The following is a 23,377-nucleotide window of genomic DNA, read 5'->3' as shown; positions in this document are numbered from 1 at the left end:
ATCCACAACAAATACAGTAGCTTGAAAAATGGAGATTTTACAAACGATATGTTACGCATTTTGTTATTTAGTAAGTTTTCACCAGTCTTCCATTCCCAGTTTTTGACCAGAGCCGTGTACAACTGTAACGCTATTGAGGAGCTGACATTAGGCGAGCAACCTTATTTTCATGAGCATTTTTTGGTTTCACATCAATAAAAAGTGATTGTTAGGAAGATTTTTTGTAGTTTTATTTCTTGGTTCTCTGGTGTGTGTGTGTGTGTGTTATCTTGCCGTCTGAGGCCGCAGTGCGTCAATACATTTCCACAAAACAATGTATTTTACAGTTATTTATGATGTTACAACAGGGCTAACGTCTGCCTACGAAGACAGCCAAAAGCACATGGCCTACTTACCGCAATGTGTTTCCTCAAATTCGACGTTGAGTTTTTATAAGCTGAAACGTCCACTGGTTTGGGGAGACACATGACACCGCATAACATAACTATTATTTTTTGTTGTTTGGAGAGTGAACATGGTTTGTATGTGTGGCCAGGGGTGTGCCTCTTCAGCTTGATGAGAAATGCTGGCCACATTTTCTTCTGCTTCCGTGCTCTTTTCCACCTGGACTGGTCTTGCCGCGGGAATTTTGTGTGCGGGCGCGCGCAGCGGCTTGGCTCTGTTTGATTGGCGAAACAGAGTTAAACCATAGCTCCTCCCACTATGGCTCTGGCTGCCATAGATTTACATAGAAGACTAGATGCCTCGTCCCCGTTGCCCATCAACGAAGTCGAACGTCCGCACATGGCGGCCATCTTACCTCAGACAGCTGGCTTACCCATTACATTGTGTTGGTAGCGATATGTACTTTTCAGATGACCGTAACTTCCTCAAATTTCAATCGATATTCAAACGGTTTGGTTTGTTATATAAAAAACAAACAAAAGTATGTATTTATGATATTAATGATGAATAATCATTTTATGTTTTAAAAAAATACGCATAGCTTGGCGAAAATATTTCAGTATACTACAGACTGTAAGACAGGATGCATGTTGAAATTCCTATGCTGTGAGAAGCCTAACACTGCATACTTATGGATAACTGCGGCCTTAGGACAAATAACCATACAATTTATTTCCAATTTTTAGTGAAAATATTTTTACATCTGATAGGGCCGTAGGGGAAGCTAAAGTTAAATAAACAGCTTACTCACTTCTTAAACTTCAGAAATACTTCATCCACCTCAAAAACCTAATGCACTCACATCATAGCATAATAACAAATGTAAACTCACATCATAGCATAATAACAAATGCACTGCCCGAGTAAGTAATAGTATAAAACAGTGACAGCGACTCACGGTAGTTTGTGACAAAAAAAGCATTTAATTAATCACATGTGATTATACTTCCAAGGATAAAAAGATATCTTTACATTTACAAAAAGAACATTCAAAGCTGATTATCATGTCAAAGTCAATATATGTTAGCACAGAAGATTGAAATTTCATTTGACTAGGCTCCAATGTGCAGTTAAAATAAAACTAAACATACTGATATAAACATCTACAATTAAAACACACACAGACACACACATCATCTTGTCATCAAAGTCAGTACTTTGATTTCCTGTAAATCATAATGTGAGTTCTGGGCTGTGCTGTGCTTGCGTAAGTCTTCATACCCCTTGTCTGTGGTAAGATGGCCGCCCTGTGCGGACGTTCTGGAATACGCGGTGAGGAATCTAGTCTTCTATGTAAATCTATGCTGGCTGCTACATTTGATCGGTGAGATGCTGTCATGTGACAGAGCCTCTGCTGGAAGTCTCGACAAAACATAAACAAACAGACCACGCATCGCACGGATCAATAAAAATAAAGTAGCAAGTAATGAGCAGAATATAGCCCAATGTAACGGAGTAAAAGTACCGCTTCTTCTTCACAAATATACTCAAGTAAAAGTAAAAAGTATGCTGCATTAAAACTACTCTTACAAGTACAATTCATCCAAAAAGTTACTCAAGTAAATGTAACGGAGTAAATGTAGCACGTTACTACTCACCTCTGCATGTCAAAGACATAACTTCCACGCTAGCAAGTGACTATGATAATTTGTAAACAAACATGGCCACCAGGTTTGCTTCATTAAATACAGAATATTTTGAGAGAATTTTGAAAGAGAAAGATGCGTTGAACACCCAAAAGGAATGTCTATGCATGCTGAGATGCTGTTCTGTTTACCACGGTTGTAAAGAGTGATTACATCAGTTACTGTATCCTTCCTGGCAGCTTGAAACAATCTGGCCATTTTCCTCTGATCTTTATTATCAACAAGACATTTCCACCTACAGAACTGTCGCTCACTCAATGTTTTTTTGCTTTTCACACCATTCTGTGTAAACTCTATAGAAGGTTGTGTGTGAAAACGCCAGGAGATCAGCAGTTTCTGAAATACTCAAACCAGTCCATCTGGCACCAACACCCATGCCACAGTGAAAGTCACAGAGATCAGTTTTTCCCATTCTGATGTTTAAAGTAAACACTGCCTGAAGTTCTTTATTTGTATCTGCATGATTTTATGCATTATGCTGCTGTCAAGGGATTGGCTGATTAGACAACTGCATCAAATAGCAGGTGCATGGGTGTTCCTAATAAAATGGTCAGTGTGTGTATCTCTGGACCCAAGCATCTTTTTTTTTCCATATTTTTAGACGATTTATTCATGTAATGCTGCATGATCAACATGTAAACAATCACATTTCACAAGGTATAGACTACTTCTGTTTTCCTTCAAATAAGCATATACAAAACATATGCTTTTTAGTAAAATAAAAAAAAGTAAGTCAGTGAAGAACAAAAATATATAGCTCAAAACATGAAGTTCATGAGCTGCTGTGAGTTTCTCTGGATATTTTGTAATTCACAGTTATTCACAGTCAGAGCTGTAGAATTTGGCAGGAGTTTTCAAACCCATAGATCATATGCCATTTTAAATATGTCAAGTTTTACACAGAGCCAATCGTGAGCTTGCAGTTAGCTAAAAGCCATGCTGTAGAACACAGGCAGGACAGGACCACAAAATACACCTATCAGATAACAACAAACTTAACGAACACAGAATGAATAATTAAAACACAAACACCATAAGTGTACAGGCATCTTGCTCTCCACACAGTATAGTTTGCTATCATCAGCTTCAGGGAGAGCAAGTACACACACACACACACACACACACACGATGACCCTGAGAGAACAGCATGCTGAAATATTAAAGCAGAACAACCCTTCCTCCTTCAAGAATAACTTATGTCTTATAGCCAACTAACTTGTTCTATTGGCTTCGTATTGTGCTCTGATTCCATAGTTACAATGTAGCAGAAAAGCCAGATCACAGATCTAACAAAGGTTTTTGAATATAAATAATAATTTAATATATTTGAATTATATACACATTGCATTAAATAATTTTCCTGTGATGTATTTAAAATTGTGGTTTATGAACTTTGAATAAAAAAATTACACTAAATACAAATTATATGATAAGAAAAGGGCACTCAGTAGAGTGCATACCTCCACCAAGCCACATCTTAGAATATCCTGGATCCACATACATATCTGGATTTGCATCAAAATCTAATCAGTTGTTCCTTGGCCCATGGCCCAACTTTCCTCAAAATTTCATTAAAATCCATTCACCACTTTTTTGAGTTACATTGGGAACAGACAAACAAACAAATGGAGGCAAAAACATAATCTCCTCAAACAAAGTTTGCGGAGGTAGAAATAAAGTTTTTATACAGATTAAGCCAAAGGTGAAGCAGCTGGGGATTCCGAGACAAAGTATGCCCTTTCAGAGTGGTGATACTAAATAAAACACTAAAAAACAAAAAAGGTTTTGTGTTCTAATCAAATAGTTAATTTTTCTACAGTGAAACTCTCAATACTTAGTATAGCCCAGTATAATTATTTATGTAATGTTCTAGCAGTTTTGCCGATATTAACTTTAGCTTGCTGGCGATTGTTAGCATGGACTTTACAGACAAGAGTGTGGCAGATGATTACGATTGGCTAAATGCTGAGCTTGACCAGTCTGAAAGCATCTTCTTTTCCTTGAGAATCCTGAATGCATTACCTTTGACCTAATTTACTCTGTATTTTTGAGATTTAAATTTTTGAGATTTGTATTTAGTGTTCTGATCCAATATATAAAATTCACATTTAGATATGTTTGTCAGATTCCATACTCCATACAGAGTGAGACATCTGATTAACCCTAGCTACAGTAAAAGACAAGCTCTGGTTGAAGGTAAAAGGTTTTGCTCTTTCATTATGTAACTGTGATAGTACAATAAAAGTTTTGGTATGATCAGAACACTTCAGTAATACTGAGGAGGTGGATAACAGTAACAGATAATAACCTCAGAGTCATGAAAACTTGGGCCGTGAACCAAACATGCAACACTACTACAAAGAATGTCAGTACACCACTGGTATGATCACTATGTAATAGTAATAGAATGGTATTTAGTGTGTAAAATACAGTTTGGGACACAGCCTTTAATTGTGTCTGAATGTGTATTGACTTGGCACTCACAGCTGTGAGATTAATCTATGCAGTACAGAAGGACACAGCATAGTCCAAGATGTTATTTTTGTATAGCGCTTGAAATAGAATTTTTCAACCATTAATCCCCAAATCTCAAGCATCCAGCACCTTCAAGATTAATAAAAATGCACTTTTACAACTAACAAATTCAATCCTAAATATTTTGAAATATGAACACTGGTGAATATTCATTCAATTCAAATTAATTCCAATGAAGAAATATATGATCTTTCTTTGAAATCAGGTTCTTGTAAGAAAGCCTGCTGCAAACACAGTGATAAATAAAAATGTGTTCCCTCTGTGGTGTCTCTAGGACATGGAAAAAGCAGCGGTAGACTCATGGTGTAGCTCATGATAAGCAAGACGAGCTGCGAGCATGAGCAGGATGCCACAGGCCACCTCGAGTGTATACGAGAGACAAGCTGAAGCCAGGGACCAGCCAAAGGACATGTGTATGTGGGCGAGCAATTCAGCACTGACCATCCGTCGCAACTCATCCAAGGCCTGCTGAGAGTAGCTGACGTAGATGCACACACCAGAGAGTGTAAAGAGGCCTGTGGAGAGAAAAGGGAAGCCTTCAGAACCTCTCTAATTTCAGTTATAGGGATGTTTGATAATTAGACAGATGTCATTTACTTGCATGTGGTACAATGGGCAAAATTAGTGCCCACCCCCATTGCCAGTATTTCTGGGTTTGTTTTGTTTTGTTTTTTTTTCAGATTTTCCTTCTACTTTGTGAAATGAACAATTACCAATAAAAACACTTACCAGAAAATATTACATATATTCTATAATGTATGCTTACAACTCTGATAATGAGTCAATTGTTATTAATTTATAGTCAAAAAGTCAAAAGTTTGGACACACCTTCTAATTCAGTGTTTTTTCATTATTATTTAATGAAAAAACACTGAATTAAACTGTACTGTTATTATTTACTATGTACTGTTTGATCCCAAATGCATTAAGAAGGCAAGAAATTGCACTAATTAAAGCTAGACAGCCTTTCAATTTCATAAAATCAGTGAAATTTAGTTCTGTCTGAAATTTGGTCATCGTGATATATGTTTATTTCTGTAATATCTCAAAAAAAAAAACCAGGCCATTCTGTGGCTGGGAAGTTATTTACCGGTAATTTGAGGGGATTCCCTAGCAAATGATGTGCATGAAATTGCTCGCTTCATGCAGTCAAGCAGATGGAGGAAGTCCATGTGCGCATGTGCACGCTTACCTTTAGCTTCTTCTTTTTCTTCTTCTTTTGGGTTTTATGGCAGCTGGCATCCAGTCTTGTATTACTGCCATCTACCTTGACCGTGCACTGACAGTTACATCATTCGTCACTAAACGAACAGCTGATCACACCAAAGTGCTCACCGACCGCCGATATTTATTAGTTTGGTCCTGAGTTTCCTTTCCTTCGCAACATAATGTCTTTTCTTCGCACTTTCCGTTATTGTAGTCGGTCTTTTACATTTAATTCGCACACTCACGTCCTCCATTTTTCGCTCCTGTTTCAAATTTATATCCCACAATGCCTTGCATGAACGAGAAAAGCCCACCACATGATGCATGATGTAGTATCTTGAATTGGGTTATGGTGAAGCAGGAAAAAATAGCGGAGAATTTAGGGTCACATGGCCCTAAAGTCATTAATTGTTCTATTTAAAAAAAAAAACTCATAAAATTGGAAGTCTGTGATTCGAATTCAATAGCTTTCAGTCCACTAAACAAAAATAATTGGGTGTCAGGGAAAATTCTTTTTATGACCTGAACTTGAAAAATCTGAAAGGCAGTCTATCTTTAACATTAGACAAGGCACACCTGTTAATTGAAAAGCATTCCACGTGACTACCTCATGAAGCTGGTCAAGATAATGCCAGTAGTGTGCAAAGCATCATCAAGGTAAATGGTGGTGTGGCAGTGGGGGCGTGGCCAAGCAGCAGTCTGTGAATGGAGGGTGGGGTTGGGGAAGGTAAGTGGCTAAGTCATTACACCTGGTGTCAATTAATGTGTGTGTGTGTGTGTGTGTGTGTGTGTGTGTGTGTGTGTGTGTGTGTGTGTGTGTGTGTGTGTTTGTTTGTTGCAGGGATGGAGTATAAAAGGAGGGGGAGAGCAGAGAAGAATCTCTCTCCTGACCAGAACACGTGTGTGTTACATGTGTGACTGTGTGAGTGAGAAGCTGAAAAGCTAATAAAAATAAGTAAAATAAAGTGTCTGTGTGAACACCAACTCTCGCCTGCCGTGCTTCTGTGCCCCACCCACATCAGGGATTACGACAGTGGTGCCAAAACCCGGGGCACAGAAGAGAATCACCCCATGGAGTCCTCCCCATTTGAAGAGCTCATCCTTTCCCTCGCTACCACCCAGCAGAACCAGCATCGAGCACTGATCACCCTCCGGAAGGAGCAGCAGCAGCGCTTCGAAGCCTTGATGCTGGCCCAGCAGGAAGATCACCAGGTGTTCCGGCACCTGCTCATGCCAGCCAGGCCGTCGGCCACCGCTGCCGCCACCCTCATGAAGATGGGACCGCAGGACGATCCGGAAGCATTCCTCGCTCTCTTTGAGCAAGCAGCCGAGGCGTGGGGGTGGCTGCAGGAGCAGCGCGCAGCGCACCTTCTCCCGCTCCTGACTGGCGAGGCGCAGCTTGCAGCGCAGCAGCTCCCTGCTGACAGCTGGCTGGTTTATGCTGGCCTAAAGAAAGCCATCCTGCAGCGACTCGGCCGCTCCCTGGAGCAACATTGTCAGTGCTTCTGGACGCTGGCACTGGAGGAGGTCGGCCGGCCATTTGCATTTGGCCAGCAACTCTGGGACGCCTGCCGGCAGTGGCTGAGGGCGGAAGACCGTGACGCCGATGAGATCATCGATCTGGTGGCACTGGAGCAGTTTATCTCTCAACTTCCAGAAGGAACGGCAGAATGGGTCCAATGTCACCGCCCGGTGTCGCTGGAAGAAGCCATCGAGCTGGCAGAGGACCATCTGGAGGCGGCTCTGATGGCAGGCAGATGAGGCGTCTCCCCTCACTTCTCTTCCCTCTCTCTCTCTCCTGTCTCTTGTCCCCCTCTCCACCCCGTTCCCCTGCCATGAAGGCGGTGGCTTGCTCCTCCCCAGCCGGCCTGTCACACCCGTGGTGTCCTCCCATCTCCCTCTTCTGTGTCTGTGTTGTCTCCCCCTCAGGTGAGTGACACCCATAACACCAGTGCAAAGGGAAAGCCTGGGCCGGTGTGCTGGCGCGGCGGGGAATCGGAGCATCTCCAGAGTCAGAGCTCCGCAAGGGAGGTGGGTGCTGTCATCCGGATCCCCGACGCACCAGAAACCGCCCCCGATCGGGCTGGAACATATCGTATACCGGTGAGTATTCAAGGGGATACATATCACGCTTTGGTGGATTCCGGTTGTAATCAGACCTCAATTCACCAATACCTGATGCAAGGTGAGGCATTGGGGGAGCACAAGCAGTGAAGGTGTTGTGTGTGTGCACGGGGATGTTCACCATTACCCACTAGTGTCTGTCCATATTCTATTCCAGGGCCAAATGCATAGAATAAAGGCGGCGATTAGTCCTCGTCTTACCCACTCATTGATTTTGGGTACTGATTGGCCGGGATTTAAAGAACTAATGGAGTATTTAACATGTAGTGGGTCCTGCCCTAGTAGGTCATGGGAAGATCCCGGTGTGGCATTGGCTGGAGAAGCTGTCGCAGAGCCGTCTACGTCGATACCGCATCAGAGTGAGGAGCAGCCTGCTCCTCCTCCCTCTCTCGGGGAGTCCCTTGGGGATTTCCCATTAGAGCAGTCATGGGACGAGACTCTATGGTATGCATTTGACCGTGAGAGTAATCGATGGTCAAACTCTTCAGCCGAGCGCGGCACCGACCTTCCCCTATTTTGCCATTATTAGAGATAGATTGTACCAAGTGACGCAGGACACTCAAACAAAGGAACAAGTAACCCAGTTGTTAATCCCAAAGAGCCGTAGGGAACTCATATTCCATGCAGCTCACTTTAATCCCATGGTTGGACACTTGGGGCGAGACAAAACACTAGCCCGAATAATGGCGCAGTTCTATTGGCCAGGGATTCGCGGGGATGTCCGTTGGTGGTGTGTGGCGTGCCGTGAATGCCAATTAGTCAATCCTGTGGCCACTCCAAAAGCGCCATTGCGCCCTCTTCCTCTAATCGAGACCCTGTTTGAGCGAATTGGGATGGATCTCGTCGGGCCATTAGATCGGTCAGCACGGGGATATCGCTTTATTTTAGTTCTAGTGGACTATGCAATGCGATATCCGGAAGCAATGCCTCTCCGCAATATCTCAGCACGCAGTATTGCAGAGGCACTCTTCCGCTTTATCTCCCGGGTTGGGATTCTGAAAGAAATCCAGACAGACCAAGGCACCTCGTTTATGTCACACACACACTGCACGAGCTGTATGGGTTACTGGGGATTAAGGTTATCCGCACCAGTGTCTATGACCCACAAACGGATGAATTAGTAGAGCGATTTAACCAGACACTCAAAAACATAATCCGGAAATTCATAAGTGAAGATGTGCGTAATTGGGATAAGTGGCTCGAGCCCCTGTTTTTCGCAGTACGAGAGGTCCCACAAGCCTCCACAGGGTTTTCGCCCTTTGAATTATTATATGGGCATAAGCTGCGTGGCATTCTGGATGTGCTGCGGGAAAATTGGGAGGAGGGACCTTCACTGAGTAAAAATGAAATCCAGTACATTCTTGACCTGCGCGCAAAACTCCACACCCTCATGCACCTAACCCAGGAGAATTTATGGCAGGCACAACAATGTCAAAGCCAGTTGTATGACAGGGGCACGTGCCTTAGAGAGTTCACGCCGGGAGATGAAGTACTTGTATTATTGCCCACATCAAGTTCTAAATTAGTCGCCAAGTGGCAAGGGCCCTTCGAGGTCACACGGCGAGTCGGGGACGTCGACTATGAGGTGAAGCGAATGGATAGGGGTGGGGCACTGCAAGTCTACCACCTCAACCTTTTAAAACGCTGGAATGAGGGGGTCCCTGTGGTGTTGGCGTCGGTAGTCCCAAAGAAGGTGGAGCTGGGGCCGGAGGTAAAAAAGATAACATCTCGGACCACTCCGGTCCCTTGTGGAGACCACCTCTCGCCAACCCAACTCACGGAGGTAGCCAAGTTGCAGAAGGAATTTTCCGACATGTTCTCGCCCCTTCCAGGTTGTACTCACCTCACAGAACACCACATCGAAACGCCCCTGGGGGTGGTAGTGCGTAGCTGCCCTTACCGCTTGCCCGAACACAAGAAAAAGGTGGTTCGGGACGAACTCAAGGCCATGCTCGAAATGGGCATAATCGAGGAGTCCCACAGTGACTGGAGCAGCCCAGTGGTCCTGGTTCCCAAGACCGATGGGTCAGTCCGGTTCTGTGTGGACTATAGAAAGGTCAATGCGGTGTCTAAATTTGACGCGTACCCAATGCCTCGCATTGAGTTGCTTGATCGGTTAGGCGCTGCTCACTTTTATTCAACACTGGATCTGACAAAGGGATATTGGCAGATCCCCTTGACTTCTCTATCCTGAGAGAAAACGGCCTTTTCCACACCGTTTGGTTTACACCAATTTGTCACACTCCCTTTTGGGTTGTTTGGGGCGCCCGCTACGTTCCAGCGGCTTATGGACAGGGTCCTCCGCCCTCATGCTGCCTACGCGGCCGCCTATCTAGATGACATAATCTACAGTCATGATTGGCCGCGGCACTTGGAACACCTAAGGTCTGTTCTAAAGTCGCTGAGGCAAGTGGGCCTCACAGCTAACCTGAAAAAGTGTGCGATTGGGTGGGTGGAAGTATGGTATCTGGGGTTCCACTTGGGTCATGGGCAGGTGCGTCCCCAAATTAACAAGACTGCAGTGATTGCGGCCTACCTGAGGCCCAAGACCAAAAAGGAGGTGAGGCGGTTCTTGGGGCTGGCTGGCTATTATCGTAGGTTTCTACCTAACTATTCAGACGTCACCAGCCCGCTAACCGACCTCACTAAAAAGGGGGTTCCAGATCCGGTCCAGTGGATGGAGCAGTGCCAACAGGCCTTCTCTGAGGTAAAAGCTGCACTGTGTGGGGGGCCACTTTTACACTCCCCTGACTTCTCTCTCCCCTTTATTTTGCAGACTGATGCATCGGACAGGGGACTGGGGGCTGTTTTGTCCCAAGAGGTGGAGGGTGAGGAGCGCCCGGTGTTGTACATCAGCCGAAAGCTGTCGATGCGCGAAAGCAAGTACAGCACAATTGAAAAGGAGTGTCTCACCATCAAGTGGGCGGTCCTCGCCCTCCTGTACTACCTGCCAGGGCACCCTTTCACTCTCTGTTTGGACCACGCGCCCCTCCAGTGGCTCCACCGCATGAAGGATGCCAATGCACAGATCACCCATTGGTATCTTACTCTCCAGCCATTTAAGTTCGAGGTGATCCACAGGCCGGGGGCACAGATGGTGGTGGCGGACTTCCTGTCCCGTCGGGGGGGAGTCAGCTTCAGGCCGGATGGCTCCCTGGCCTGAGTCAGGCGGTGGGGGTATGTGGCAGCGGGGGCGTGGCCAAGCAGCAGTCTGTGAATGGAGGGTGGGGTTGGGGAAGGTAAGTGGCTAAGTCATTACACCTGGTGTCAATTAATGTGTGTGTGTGTGTGTGTGTGTGTGTGTGTGTGTGTGTGTGTGTGTGTGTGTGTGTTTGTTGCAGGGATGGAGTATAAAAGGAGGGGGAGAGCATAGAAGAATCTCTCTCCCGACCAGAACACGTGTGTGTTGCGTGTGTGACTGTGTGAGTGAGAAGCTGAAAAGCTAATGAAAATAAGTAAAATAGTGTCTGTGTGAACACCAACTCTCGCCTGCCGTGCTTCTGTGCCCCACCCACATCAGGGATTATTACAGGTGGCTACTTTGAAGAATCTAAAACATGAAACATATTTTGTTTACCACATAATTTCATATATGTTCCATATGTTATTTCATAGTTTTGATGTCTTCAGTATTGTTCTACAATGTAGAAAATAGTCAAAATAATAATAATAATAATAATAATAATAATAATAATAATAATAATAATAATTTCAATTTATATAGCACCTTTCACAAATCCAAGGATGCTTTACACAGGAGTTACACAAAAAATAAAATAAAATACAGAAAAACCTATGAATGAGTAGGGGTGTCCAAACATTTGACTGCTAGTGTATATATTAAAATCTGTCCTATCAGTGAAAGCTTCCAAAAAGACACAAAGTGAGCATTCAAACCTTGAACTGAACAGAGAAACACATTATAATTACTGTGAAATCATGGCATTGATTTGAGTCTCCTCGTGGTTCATGTGCTACTGATTACATGAGTGTGGAGTTCTGCACAGGCCAAATAATTAAGCACTTCTTTGAGCTGTGAGCTCTTCCATCGACCGTGACTGCACAGCAGTGAGGTCAAAACAGCTTCAGACAAAACCATGCTATGATGCAATGAAATATGTTCAAAGGTAAAGTGGGGCTGGAGTGATATAGAGCCTTGCTTTTCCAAGACTGATTGGAGGAAGAAGAGACTAAAAGTTCATCTCAATATGATGAGTCTCATATTGAACAGAATAGCCTTTAAAAAGTAGCTCCAGGTCAGAAAACAGATGGTAATGGAAATTGTGCTCCTGTCAGTCATCTTATTATGTGCAGCCAATTTGTGTCTCATTAAATACCTGAATGTTCTGGATCTCAAGAGAGATGGTTTGATGGAAGAAGTGTAAAAGACAGACTATTATAGTTCACAGTAATTCCTTCCAACAATTTCATAGAAAGAATTGAAATCATGTCAACTTTTACAAGTTAGATTTTATGAAAAACCATAGATAGTGATAATATGAAGAGAGATCTACAAACTACGGTGGATTTCATTGAATCGTCGTCATCAGCTGTCCATTGCTAGTGATGATGACTGCTTCATTAGGATGCACAGAAATGCAGATGGGACGCAAGGTCCGCACCAGAACGACAGAGTCGCCCGTAACGGCGGCACAAATGGCCCACCCAAGCCGCCACGGAATGTCTGGCCTCGTAAGCTCTCACATACTATTCTCCTCTCCTAATGAAGCGCCTTACACAATAAGGTAAGACAAATGTTATTGTGCCCCATGTCGTCTTTCTGGACCTCCAGACCTGATGCCAAGTGGTGCACAAAAGTGCCGCAGACCTGATGGGTATGGAAGTTGCCCTGCAGTGACAACTGACTTGCCGAGTGATGCCATCCATTGGCCATTTGAGTGGCTCTTCCGCATGCCATCTGGTGGTGTGCTATTGACCCTGTTGGGTTCATCTGCCACATTGCACCGAAAAACGCTCTGCTGCCAGCGCCTTATTGGTGATGTACTATTTAACCCATAGCTGGAAACCAAGCAGGTGCTACCACTCTGGGTCAGAGTGGACCTGGGAACAATGGCGATTCAAATCAAATCAAATCAAGTTTATTTGTATAGCGCTTTTAACAATAAACATTGTCGCAAAGCAGCTTTACAGAATTTGAACGACTTAAAACATGAGCTAATTTTATCCCTAATCTATCCCCAATGAGCAAGCCTGTGGCGACGGTGGCAAGGAAAAACTCCCTCAGACGACATGAGGAAGAAACCTCGAGAGGAACCAGACTCAAAAGGGAACCCATCCTCATTTGGGCAACAACAGACAGCCTGACTATAATATTAACAGTTTTAACAGGTATAACCCTCAACTGTCCTCATGGGGCCGTCGATTAAGCGGTAACTCCACTTTCCCCAATACTCAAGTCTTGCCGGACCTGAGACTCACCACCAGTTGCAATTTAAAGTCATACCCAGGACTAATTTCATATAATAATAATAATAATAATAATAATAATAATAATAGCACTTAGCAGCTTCCACAAATTTGGAAAGAATGGCTTGGGGATTCCACAAAGAACAAAATGAAAGATAATGATCTGTTATTTGTACATCTTTGTGGACTTTCTTCTCTAATCAGCCTATTCTTCATTTCTCTTACAGAATAACACTTGGCCACTGGGACATTAGTATGAGTAGAAGGCTGATTGAATCCACTGAGCAACTAGATGATTGATGTTATATAATGAAATCATGATTAGATGGCTGGTTAATGGTAAGATATGTATGAAACTAACATTGATAGAGTGAATCTAATAAAGTACACTTCATCTCACCTTTTGCTCATCTATCTCCTAACAAACTGCACTACTTGCTTTTTGCTGATCTTCTAAAGATATTCCATTGATTATATGGTAATCTGTTAAAACCCATATGGTTTTACTGTAGCTACATTCTGTCAAACAGCCAAAAGATGAAAAATCAGCCCAAAACATGTTCTCATCTCATTATCTCTAGCCGCTTTATCCTTCTACAGGGTCGCAGGCAAGCTGGAGCCTATCCCAGCTGACTATGGGCGAAAGGCGGGGTACACCCTGGACAAGTCGCCAGGTCATCACAGGGCTGACACATAGACACAGACAACCATTCACACCTACGGTCAATTTAGAGTCACCAGTTAACCTAACCTGCATGTCTTTGGACTGTGGGGGAAACCGGAGCACCCGGAGGAAACCCACGCGGACACGGGGAGAACATGCAAACTCCGCACAGAAAGGCCCTCGCCGGCCCCGGGGCTCGAACCCAGGACCTTCTTGCTGTGAGGCGACAGCGCTAACCACTACACCACCGTGCCGCCCCCCCCAAAACATGTTTTTTTCTGCATATAGCATTCTGTGACATCTCAATAAAATAATATGGAATTGCTTTATTTACTTTTGAATCTTGCCTAGGCTTGCCCATTGTCCTGCAAAAATCAGCTTGGGTTAGGAGCCAGTTTAACAAGACTGTGAAGAAAGACATCTTAGCAAGTGAAATTATCTTGAATAGAGAATACAAGAATTGATCTAGTATTTCCTATTATAAGATTTAAAAAATTATTTAACTTATTTCTAATTTCTTTAGAATTTATTTCTACATCTAAGCTCGAAATAGTATTGTCCAATAGCAGATAATTTTGCCCATTTTAAGCATTTATTTCCATAAAGAAGCAAAATGATCTGCCAGTAGAATAGGACAATTTGAAGAGTTTGGTTCCAAAACATGGTAAGTGCCATTTTCAAACAAATCAAAGGACATTTGATCGCTATTCAAAGTTCCAAAATCAATTTTATGCCAAGCATGATATCCTCCATGTTTCTTTCCAAAACATGACAAATGCCACTACTGAGTTTCAGCAGAACATGTTATCTCCGCTTGACCAATCAGAGCGCACCATTCAAATATATAAACAGTAATAGCAGCTCCCACTGATTGCCAACATCATGAAAAACCCCTGTCAGCATGGTGGTGTAGTGGTCAGCACTGTCGCCTCACAGCAAGAAGGTTCTGGGTTTGAGCCCAGCGGTTGATGGGGGCCTTTTCGTGTGGAGTTTGCATGTTCTCCCTGTGTCTGTGTGGGTTTCCTCTGGGTGCTCTGGTTTCCCCCACAGTTCAAAGACATGTGGTTAGGTTAACATGGGGCAACCTTGGCCTGAGCTTGGGCTGAAGTGCCCTTGAGTGAGGCATCTAACCCACAACTGCTCCCTGTGTGTGTGTGTGTGTGTGTATATATATATATATATATAAAATGTGTCATGGATATATCACATTTGGAAAAAAAACAAGTTTTTTAAATAAAAATTTAAAAATCAAAATCTACATTTGCATTTATAATGTTATTGCAACCTCATAGTGTTATATTAAAGTTTCAAACAGAATTTTTTTATTATTATTTTTTGGTAAAGAAAATAATTTTTTTCTAAAGTTTATCACAGTGGATTTACCGCGTTTTGGAACCAAACTATTTATTTATAACTTGAAATGAGTAAAATAAGCATAAGACCTTAGTAATAAAAACAATCAGAACTGGAAAATAGAACTCAGGAAACGTACAAGTGATAGTGGCCAAGGGAGGTAGAGGCTGCCACCTCCAAACACTTCCATCAGTCTCAGTCTGGCATCCACTGAAATCATTACTTTTACTGATGCTTATATTCTTTGTGATATTTATCATCAGATGTGTCTATTATAGTTTATGTAGCTTGTTCCTTAAGATGTCCTGAAGATGCATCCTTTGGGAAATTTGGTTTACCAGCACACTGCAAATGCCAGTGAAAAATATTTGCCAGTTTATGCTTCTGGCAGTTATTTTCTTTAACAATAAAGTCTGTTCCTGTTCCCTCAATACACCCTGTTTTTACAGAAGTCATTTGCATGGACCTAATAATGGATGCTGCACAATAACGTCTTATCAAACTAAGAGCACTAGAACATGTTTCTTCTGCACAGCAAATTCCCCAGTGTTGAATTAACACCCAGAGTGTTTATATTGGTCCAATTCTGGGTGTTAATTCAACACTGGGGAATTTGCTGTGTGACTCTAAACAAACAAACAAAAAAATTATTTCTCTAAACATTCAGATTAATATTTCAGAACATGGAGTAAAAACAGCATTTATATCACTGTGGTGAAACCCAAATTAACAGAACGTAGACAACGTCCCCAGCCCTTTCCATTTGTTTGTTTGTTTGTTTCGACAAAATTGCACTCCCAGCATGTTTTAGTGTGGAAGCTGGAATGAAGCACACACAAAGCCACAAATGTTCAACAACCTGTGACATCAATCAATCAATCAATCAATCAATCAATCAATCAATCAATCAATCAATCAATCAATCAATCAATCACCCCTATACTTAAAGCACTAAGCTGTGGGTGGTTGAAGAAAAGTTACAGAAGGCTGCAGGTGTTTAAGCAACAAGGTTTGAAAGGTTGAAAGGTGTAAGAAGGGTGTGCGTGCATACCACTGTAATTATGGTAGAAGTGTAATGTAATGACACTGTTTAATCTTCCAATTATCCATCTGTTTTAAATTTAATCCTGAAGTGGATGTGGCCTTCCCCACCCCCTTAAAAAACAAACTCTACCACTATGCCTTAAAAAAAAAGCAATAGTAATACATAAATAATAAATAATAATAAAAAAATACCCAGAGGTAGAAATTTCAGCACTTTGAGTACTCTGGCTGGCATTGCCGCACCTCAGCTACATCAGTCAATTTTAAAATTAGTTTCAACTTGAGATACTAATGAGCATGACTTTATTTCTAATCCCAATTTTCTGGTGGATTTAGTTGGTTCTTTTCCAAAATGTAAACAAACATAATGTAAACAGACAAGGAAATAAGGATAATAATTAGTAATAAGTAATCATTAGTAATAAGGATATTATTATTATTATTATTATTATTAGTAGTAGTAGTAGTAGTAGTAGTAGTAGTAGTAGTATAAAACATAAATCCTTTGCTATATATTTTTTTAAATCATGATCAATTGCATGCTTAATTATTATTCTTCATTACTGACAATTTTTGTTATATGTTTTTACTTTTTCTTTACCACCACTGCATATCCCAGCAATTCATTCTATTTATCTAAGTTGTACAATAAAAACTGTACAAATTTGTTTCATCTTTATCTGTGTGTTCAAATGATTTTGTGGTAAAACCCTGGTGAACTCAGTCACTTATTTGTTTATTTATTTATATTTATATTGATAAGGTCAATCAGGTGTGTTATAAGTAAAGCATAATAAAATACCACACACCATCATGTCAGAATGTAAACTGAATTTCCCATCCAATGTATCTCTAAATTATGCTGATACTGTACATTTTGGACTGCTGATGATTTTTGCATGACTGAGGTATTGGAAATATTGAAATAAGATAAATTTTGCCTCTTTTGTCCAATGAACAGAAGAATGTATAAAACTGATTGAATTATATGATTAATATAAGAAATATAAATGAGGTTTATGCAGTGGTTTATATGGTTTGCTTATGCTACAGTTATAGTACTGCAAAAGAATTAATTTAGCAGTGAACTTCTCGTTTTATTGTACCTGCTTTCTGGCTTTGAATTCAAGCCTTAAATTTTTTTATATATGCTCTCTAAATGTATATATTATAGCCCTTTACCTGAAGAGCCTCCCGGGTAAACCTGGTTTACTTACTACAGATGAGAAAGTACACAGCCACACCAGTGAGGAATGTATAACTGCGGGCAAGAGAGCCGACCAGGCCGAAGATGCCTCCAAAAATCAGCAGCACCAGGCTGAGAGGCAGCAGGATAACAATGACCTTGTGCAGGTCTATAGAAAGAGAGAAAGAAAAAGTTTCTAATTAGAAATGGTTATGTTCTAATTAAGAATAAATGAAAAATCACTACAACTGTCAGATTTCTGTACAGTATGTATTACAGTAAATTACACTGGAGTGAAGTCAGTTAGTGTTATAAGAATACCAAAAGACATTTGGGAATTTTTCTGTTGTCCAAAAATTGCTTACACAGCTAGAATACTAGAATGCTAACTTCCATTTGGACCATTCAAGAAAGTGTGTAATGTGGGCATGATGCTATAATTGCAGCTAGAGCTGCATGATGAATGATGCCTAGACCCTATTCATTTCACACCAATTCACACATTATAGGTAATGGGTCTTTCTCAGACTCACATAAGAGATGTTTTTCCTGCTCACTGAACTCAGAAGAATCCATGTAATAGGAGATGTCATGAAAACTGTCATTCTTTTCTGTGGGTGACAGTAAAACAGAAGTTGTATGGGATAACACATTTCTTTCATGTCTACATACAGAACTCATACTGACAGCAAACCTACACAAACACATACCTGAGTCTAAATTAAACACAATGTGCAATGTCATGTGGGATTCAGTCTAAAATGATATAAAGTGTTAGTGATTAAATTGTAGAAAGATGCTGCCAGTCTACCACATTCAGGTACACAGCTATTGTGCACAGTTACAGTATACACTCATTACACTTAACAAATTCCTGACTGAAGATCAGTCCCAAGTGAAACATTAAATTCATACACTGTGTTTTGTGTGTGTTAAAATTATATACAGAAACTCTCTTACCGCACAAATGTGGCATTAGTAATTTTCATAATTTGTTCCAACAGTTGCGCTATTGTTAAATGAAATTAACTCCTGCAAATGCATTCAACAGAACTTAGATTTAATTTGTAAATTGTTAGATATGTATGTGTGTGTTGTTCAGTTTCATAAATGATCCTAACCTTGCACTCTTCCTCAGGCATAGGACTATAGAAAGCTCACTATCAAGCTAATGGGTGGTTTGTTTGTTTTTTTGCTTGATGTTAAAAAAGACCATTACACTGCATGCAGTACTATACATTGCTCAGAAATAACATTAAAACCTTTGACAGGTGAAGTGAATAACACTGATTATCTAGTTGCAATGGTGTGTCAAGAGGAGGGATATATCAAGCAGCAAACAGTCAGTTCTTGAAGTTGGTGTGTTGGAAGCAAGAAAAATGGGAAAGCATAAGGCCCTGAGAGACTTTAATAAGGGCCAAATTGTGATGACTAGATGACTGGGTCTGAGTATCTCCAAAATGGAACATCTTGTGGGGTGTTCCTGGTATGCAGTGGTTAGTACCTACCAAAAATGGTCCAAGGAAGGACAATTGGTGAACCAGCGACAGGGTTATGGGTGTTCAAGGCTCATACAGTGTCCTGCAAAAGTATTCATCCCCCTTGGTGTTTGTCCTGTTTTGTTGCATTACAAGCTGGAATTAAGATAGATTTTTTGAGGGGTTAGCACCATTTGATTTATACAGCATGCCTACCACTTTAAAAGTGCAAGTTGCTGTTTTTATTGTGACACAAACAATAATTAAGATGAAAAAAAAACCCAGAAATCTGGAGTGTGCATAGGTATTCACCCCCGCCAAAGTCAATACTTTGTAGAACCACCTTTTGCTACAATTACACAAGTTGCTACAAGTCTCTTGGGGTATGTCTCTATTAGCTTAGCACATCTAGCCGCTAGGGTTTTTGCCCATTCCTCAAGGCAAAACTACTCCAGCTCCTTCCAGTTAGATGGGTTGCGTTGGTATACAGCAATCTTCAAGTTATGCCACAGATTCTCAATTGGATTGAGGTCTGGGCTCTGATTAGGCCATTCCAAGACATTTAAATGTTTTCCTTTTAAGAAGAAACCTTTATTCATCACATGCACACTTCAAGAACAGTGAAATTCATCCTCTGCATTTAACCCATCTGAAGCAGTGAACACACGCACACACTCAGAGCAGTGGGCAGCCACACCAGAGTGCCCGGGGAGCAGTCAGGGGTCAGGTACCTTGCTCAAGGGCACCTCAGCCCAAGACCGCCCCACGTCAACCTAACTGCCTGTCTTTCGGATCGTGGGGGAAACCGGAGCACCCGGAGGAAACCCACACAAACATGGGGAGAACATGCAAACTCCACATAGAAAGGCCCTCACCGGCCGCTGGGCTGGGTTCAAACCTGGAACCTTCTTGCTGTGAGGCGACCGTGCTAACCACTACACCACCATGCCGCCCACTCCAATGTAGCTTTAGCAGTATGTTTAGGGTCATTGTTCTGCTGGAATGTGAACCTTCATCCCAGTCTCAAACCTCTGGCCGACTCAAAGAGGTTTTCCTCCAGAATTGCCCTGTATTTAGTGCCATCCATCTTTCCTTCCATCCTGACCAGCTTTCCTGTCCCTGCAGATGAAAAACATCCCCACAGCATGATGTCTTGCACCACCATGCTTCACTGTAGGAGTGGTGTTCTCAGGGTGATGGAAAATGTTGGTTTTGTGCCACACATGGCATTTCCCATGATAGTCAAAAAGTTCAATTGATCAGAAAAACTTCTTCCACATGTTTGGGGAGTCTGCCACATGCTGTTGGGCAAACTCCAAACATGTTTTCTTCTTTTTTTCTTTAAGCAATGGCTTTTTTCTGGCCACTCTTCCATCAAGCCCCGCTCTGTGGAGTGTATGGCTTAAAGTGGTCCTATGGACAGATACTCCTATCTCTGCTGTGGATCTTTGCAGCTCCTTCAGTGTTATCTTTGGTGTCTTTGTTGCATCTCTGATTAATGCCCTCCTTGCCTGGTCTGTGAGTTTTGGCCGGCGGCCTTCTCTTGTCAGGTTTGTAGTGATGACATATTCTTTCCATTTTGCTATAATGGATTTAATCGTGCTCTATGGGATATTCAAAGTTTGGGATATTTTTTATAACCCAACCCTGATCCATACTTCTCCACAACTTTGTCTCTGACCAGTTTGGAGTGCTCCTTGGTTTTCATGTTGCTTGCTTAGTAGTGTTGCAGAGTCAGGGTCCTTCCAGAACAGGTTGATTTATACAGACATCATGTGACAGATCATGTGACACCTTGATTGCACATAGGTGGATCTTAATCAACTAATTATGTGACTTATGAAGTGAATTGGTTCTGCCAGCTCTTATTTACGGGTTTCATACAAAAGGGGGTGAATACCTATGCACACTCTAGATTTCTGGGGGGGGGGTGTTTCATCTTAATTTTTGTTTGTGTCTCAATACAAAAACAATTTGCACTTTTAAAGTGGTAGACATGTTGTGTAAATCAAATGGTGTTAACTCTCCAAAAATCAATTTCAATTCCAGCTTGCAATGCAGCAAAACAGGACAAACATCAAGGGCAATGACTACTTTGGCAAGACACTGTATGGCTAGCCCATCTGGTCTGATCCCACAGAAGAGATACTGTAGCACAAATTGCTGAAAATGTTAATGCTGGCTATGATAGAAATGTGTCAGAACACACAATGCATCACAGCTTGCTGTGTATAGGGCTGTGTGCTCATGCTGACCCCTGTCCACTGCTGAAAGTGCTTACAATGGGCATGTGAGCATCAGAACTGGACCAGGGAGCAATGAAAGAAGGTGGCCTGGTCTGATGAATCACATTTTCTTTTACATCATGTCGATAGCTGGATGCATGTATTTTTCTTACCTGGGGAACAAATGGCACCAGGATGCACTATGGGAAGAAGGAAAGCCAGTGGAGGCAGTATGATGCCGTGGGCAATGTTCTGCTGGAAAACCTTGGGTCCTGGAATTTATGTGGATGTTACTTTGATACATAGCACCTACCTAAACATTGCTGCAGACCAAGTACACCCCTTCATAGCAATGGTATTCCCTAATGGCAGTGGCCTCTTTCAGCAGGATAATGCACCCTATCACTGCAAAAATTGTTCAGGAATGGTTTGAGGAACATGACAAAGATTTCAAGGTGTTGACCTTGCCTCCAAAAAAATTCCCAGATCTCAATCTGATCGAGCATCTGTTGGATGTGCTGGATACCAAAGGACAGTTTCAGAGGTTTTGCAGAGTTCATGCCTCCATGGGTCCGAGTTGTTTTGGTGGCACAAAAGGAGAACCTACAGAGTATTAGCCAGGTGGTTTTAATGTTATGGTTGATCTGTGTTTATTGTAGAAATATTATATGGATGGTCAAATTTTTTGCTCCAGATCATAATTTTGGAGCACACATTTCATGGAAGAAAGGAGAAAACCACAAAAAGTTCCTATTTTTGTACAACAAATAAAATATCTTAGATAAAGGGGTTCTTTGGTTGTTTAAAGGTGTGAAGTTTCCTAAAGGGCTTCTATTTGGAAATATTTAATAATGAAACACTCTGTTGTAGTGTTGTAAAAACACTCTCAGAAATAAAGGCATTCCCTCGTTGCTAGGGTGGATTGATTTTACCTGCATCATTTACTTAGGGAGCTGTAGAATATATACTATACCTTTAATGAGCTGTCAGAGCAAAGCTTTAAAAGCAACACCATTTGTCCTTAAGTTCCAATTGTTTAGCTTAAATTATTTCTATGTATAGCCTAATCTATTCTCATTTCCAGATAAAATATAGGCTACTAAAGGTACAAAAGATGTCCCTTCGAGAGTGTCATACCTTCCCCCAAAGGGACACATTTTAGGGTCCTTTATTTAAAAAAATGTGTATCCTTAAACATATAAAGTGTTGTTACATTATTAGTTGCGTACACTTCCGAAGATTTCCTTTATTCCTGTAGGGTACATCTGGTTGCAGCAATCAGGGAATAAATTACAGGTTTAATTGAACCTACAGATCATCCAATGTGACACAAACAGACATTTAACCCAAATCCCTGGGAAACACACATTAAACCGATGTGCTGAAATGAAAAGTTGTTAGTAGGTGGTTACTGATCAGGACACACACCTTCATAGATCCTCCACAAGCCTGAGTGGGAACTCGTAAAGTGCCAGCTGGAGTTAATGACTTGATCCACGTCTATGATGTACCAGTACTCGGTGCCCACAGCCACAGCGAGCAGAGTAAAACTGAGAAGCCCCAGTAAACCAGCCGAGATCACAACCACGCCGAAGCTCATTGTATCCGCAAGCTTCAGTGCTGCGTTCACTTCTTGATGCTTCTGTGCACTCCAGCACTGTGTGTGCGTGTGCGTGAGATCCTCCTCTCAGCCACTAGCGCTCTTCTAAAAGCCCCCCCCCCCCCCCCCCCCGCATTAATTACAGCACAGGATCTCTGAAGGCTTTCATCTGATCTGCAGAGTTTCATAAATCAGATGATCAAATGTGTGTCAGATCCGCTCAGCTCTGCAGCTCAGCTCTGCTGAAAATGTGTTCACAACTCCTTATATAACATCATCCTAAAGAGTGAATCATCATAACCACTTTCAGCTCCTGTACACTTGAGCTTCTCGAGGAATCCCCAGAGATGTGTGTGCATATACAGTATGTGTATTTAATACATGTAGGGTGGAGTCAGCTAAAATGGGCCATTTTTTTGGTAATTGATTTATAAGACTATCAAGC

General features: G+C 41.9%; 1 protein-coding gene across 1 annotated transcript; it reads right to left on the bottom strand.

The window, feature by feature from the left end:
• Nucleotides 1–4,895: 4,895 nt before the first annotated feature.
• On the bottom strand, nt 4,896–22,938 carry LOC132869204 (transmembrane protein 235). The gene is made up of 4 exons (XM_060902538.1): nt 22,761–22,938; nt 18,163–18,240; nt 17,661–17,798; nt 4,896–5,140 (listed from the first exon to the last, which is right to left on the bottom strand). The coding sequence occupies exons 1-4, from the start codon at nt 22,930–22,932 to the stop codon at nt 4,896–4,898; spliced, it is 633 nt and encodes a 210-aa protein (XP_060758521.1). The 5' UTR covers nt 22,933–22,938.
• Between the last annotated feature and the right edge of the window lie 439 nt (nt 22,939–23,377).

The sequence above is a fragment of the Neoarius graeffei genome, chromosome 20 (genome assembly GCF_027579695.1).
Source record: "Neoarius graeffei isolate fNeoGra1 chromosome 20, fNeoGra1.pri, whole genome shotgun sequence".
NCBI classification, from domain to species: Eukaryota; Metazoa; Chordata; class Actinopteri; order Siluriformes; family Ariidae; genus Neoarius; species Neoarius graeffei.
This window is presented reverse-complemented; position numbering and strand designations above follow the sequence as displayed.

What these genes read in the sequence shown, in the direction of transcription:
- LOC132869204 (XM_060902538.1), bottom strand. Translation starts at nt 22,932, where the DNA reads ATGAGCTTCGGCGTGGTTGTGATCTCGGCTGGTTTACTGGGGCTTCTC. An exon ending in CTTGTGGAGGATCTATGAAG is followed by an intron (nt 18,241 to 22,760) that starts GTGTGTGTCCTG and finishes TGTCACCCACAG; the next exon opens with AAAAGAATGACAGTTTTCAT. An exon ending in TGTGTACTTTCTCATCTGTA is followed by an intron (nt 5,141 to 17,660) that starts GTAAGTAAACCA and finishes TTCTCTCCACAG; the next exon opens with GCCTCTTTACACTCTCTGGT.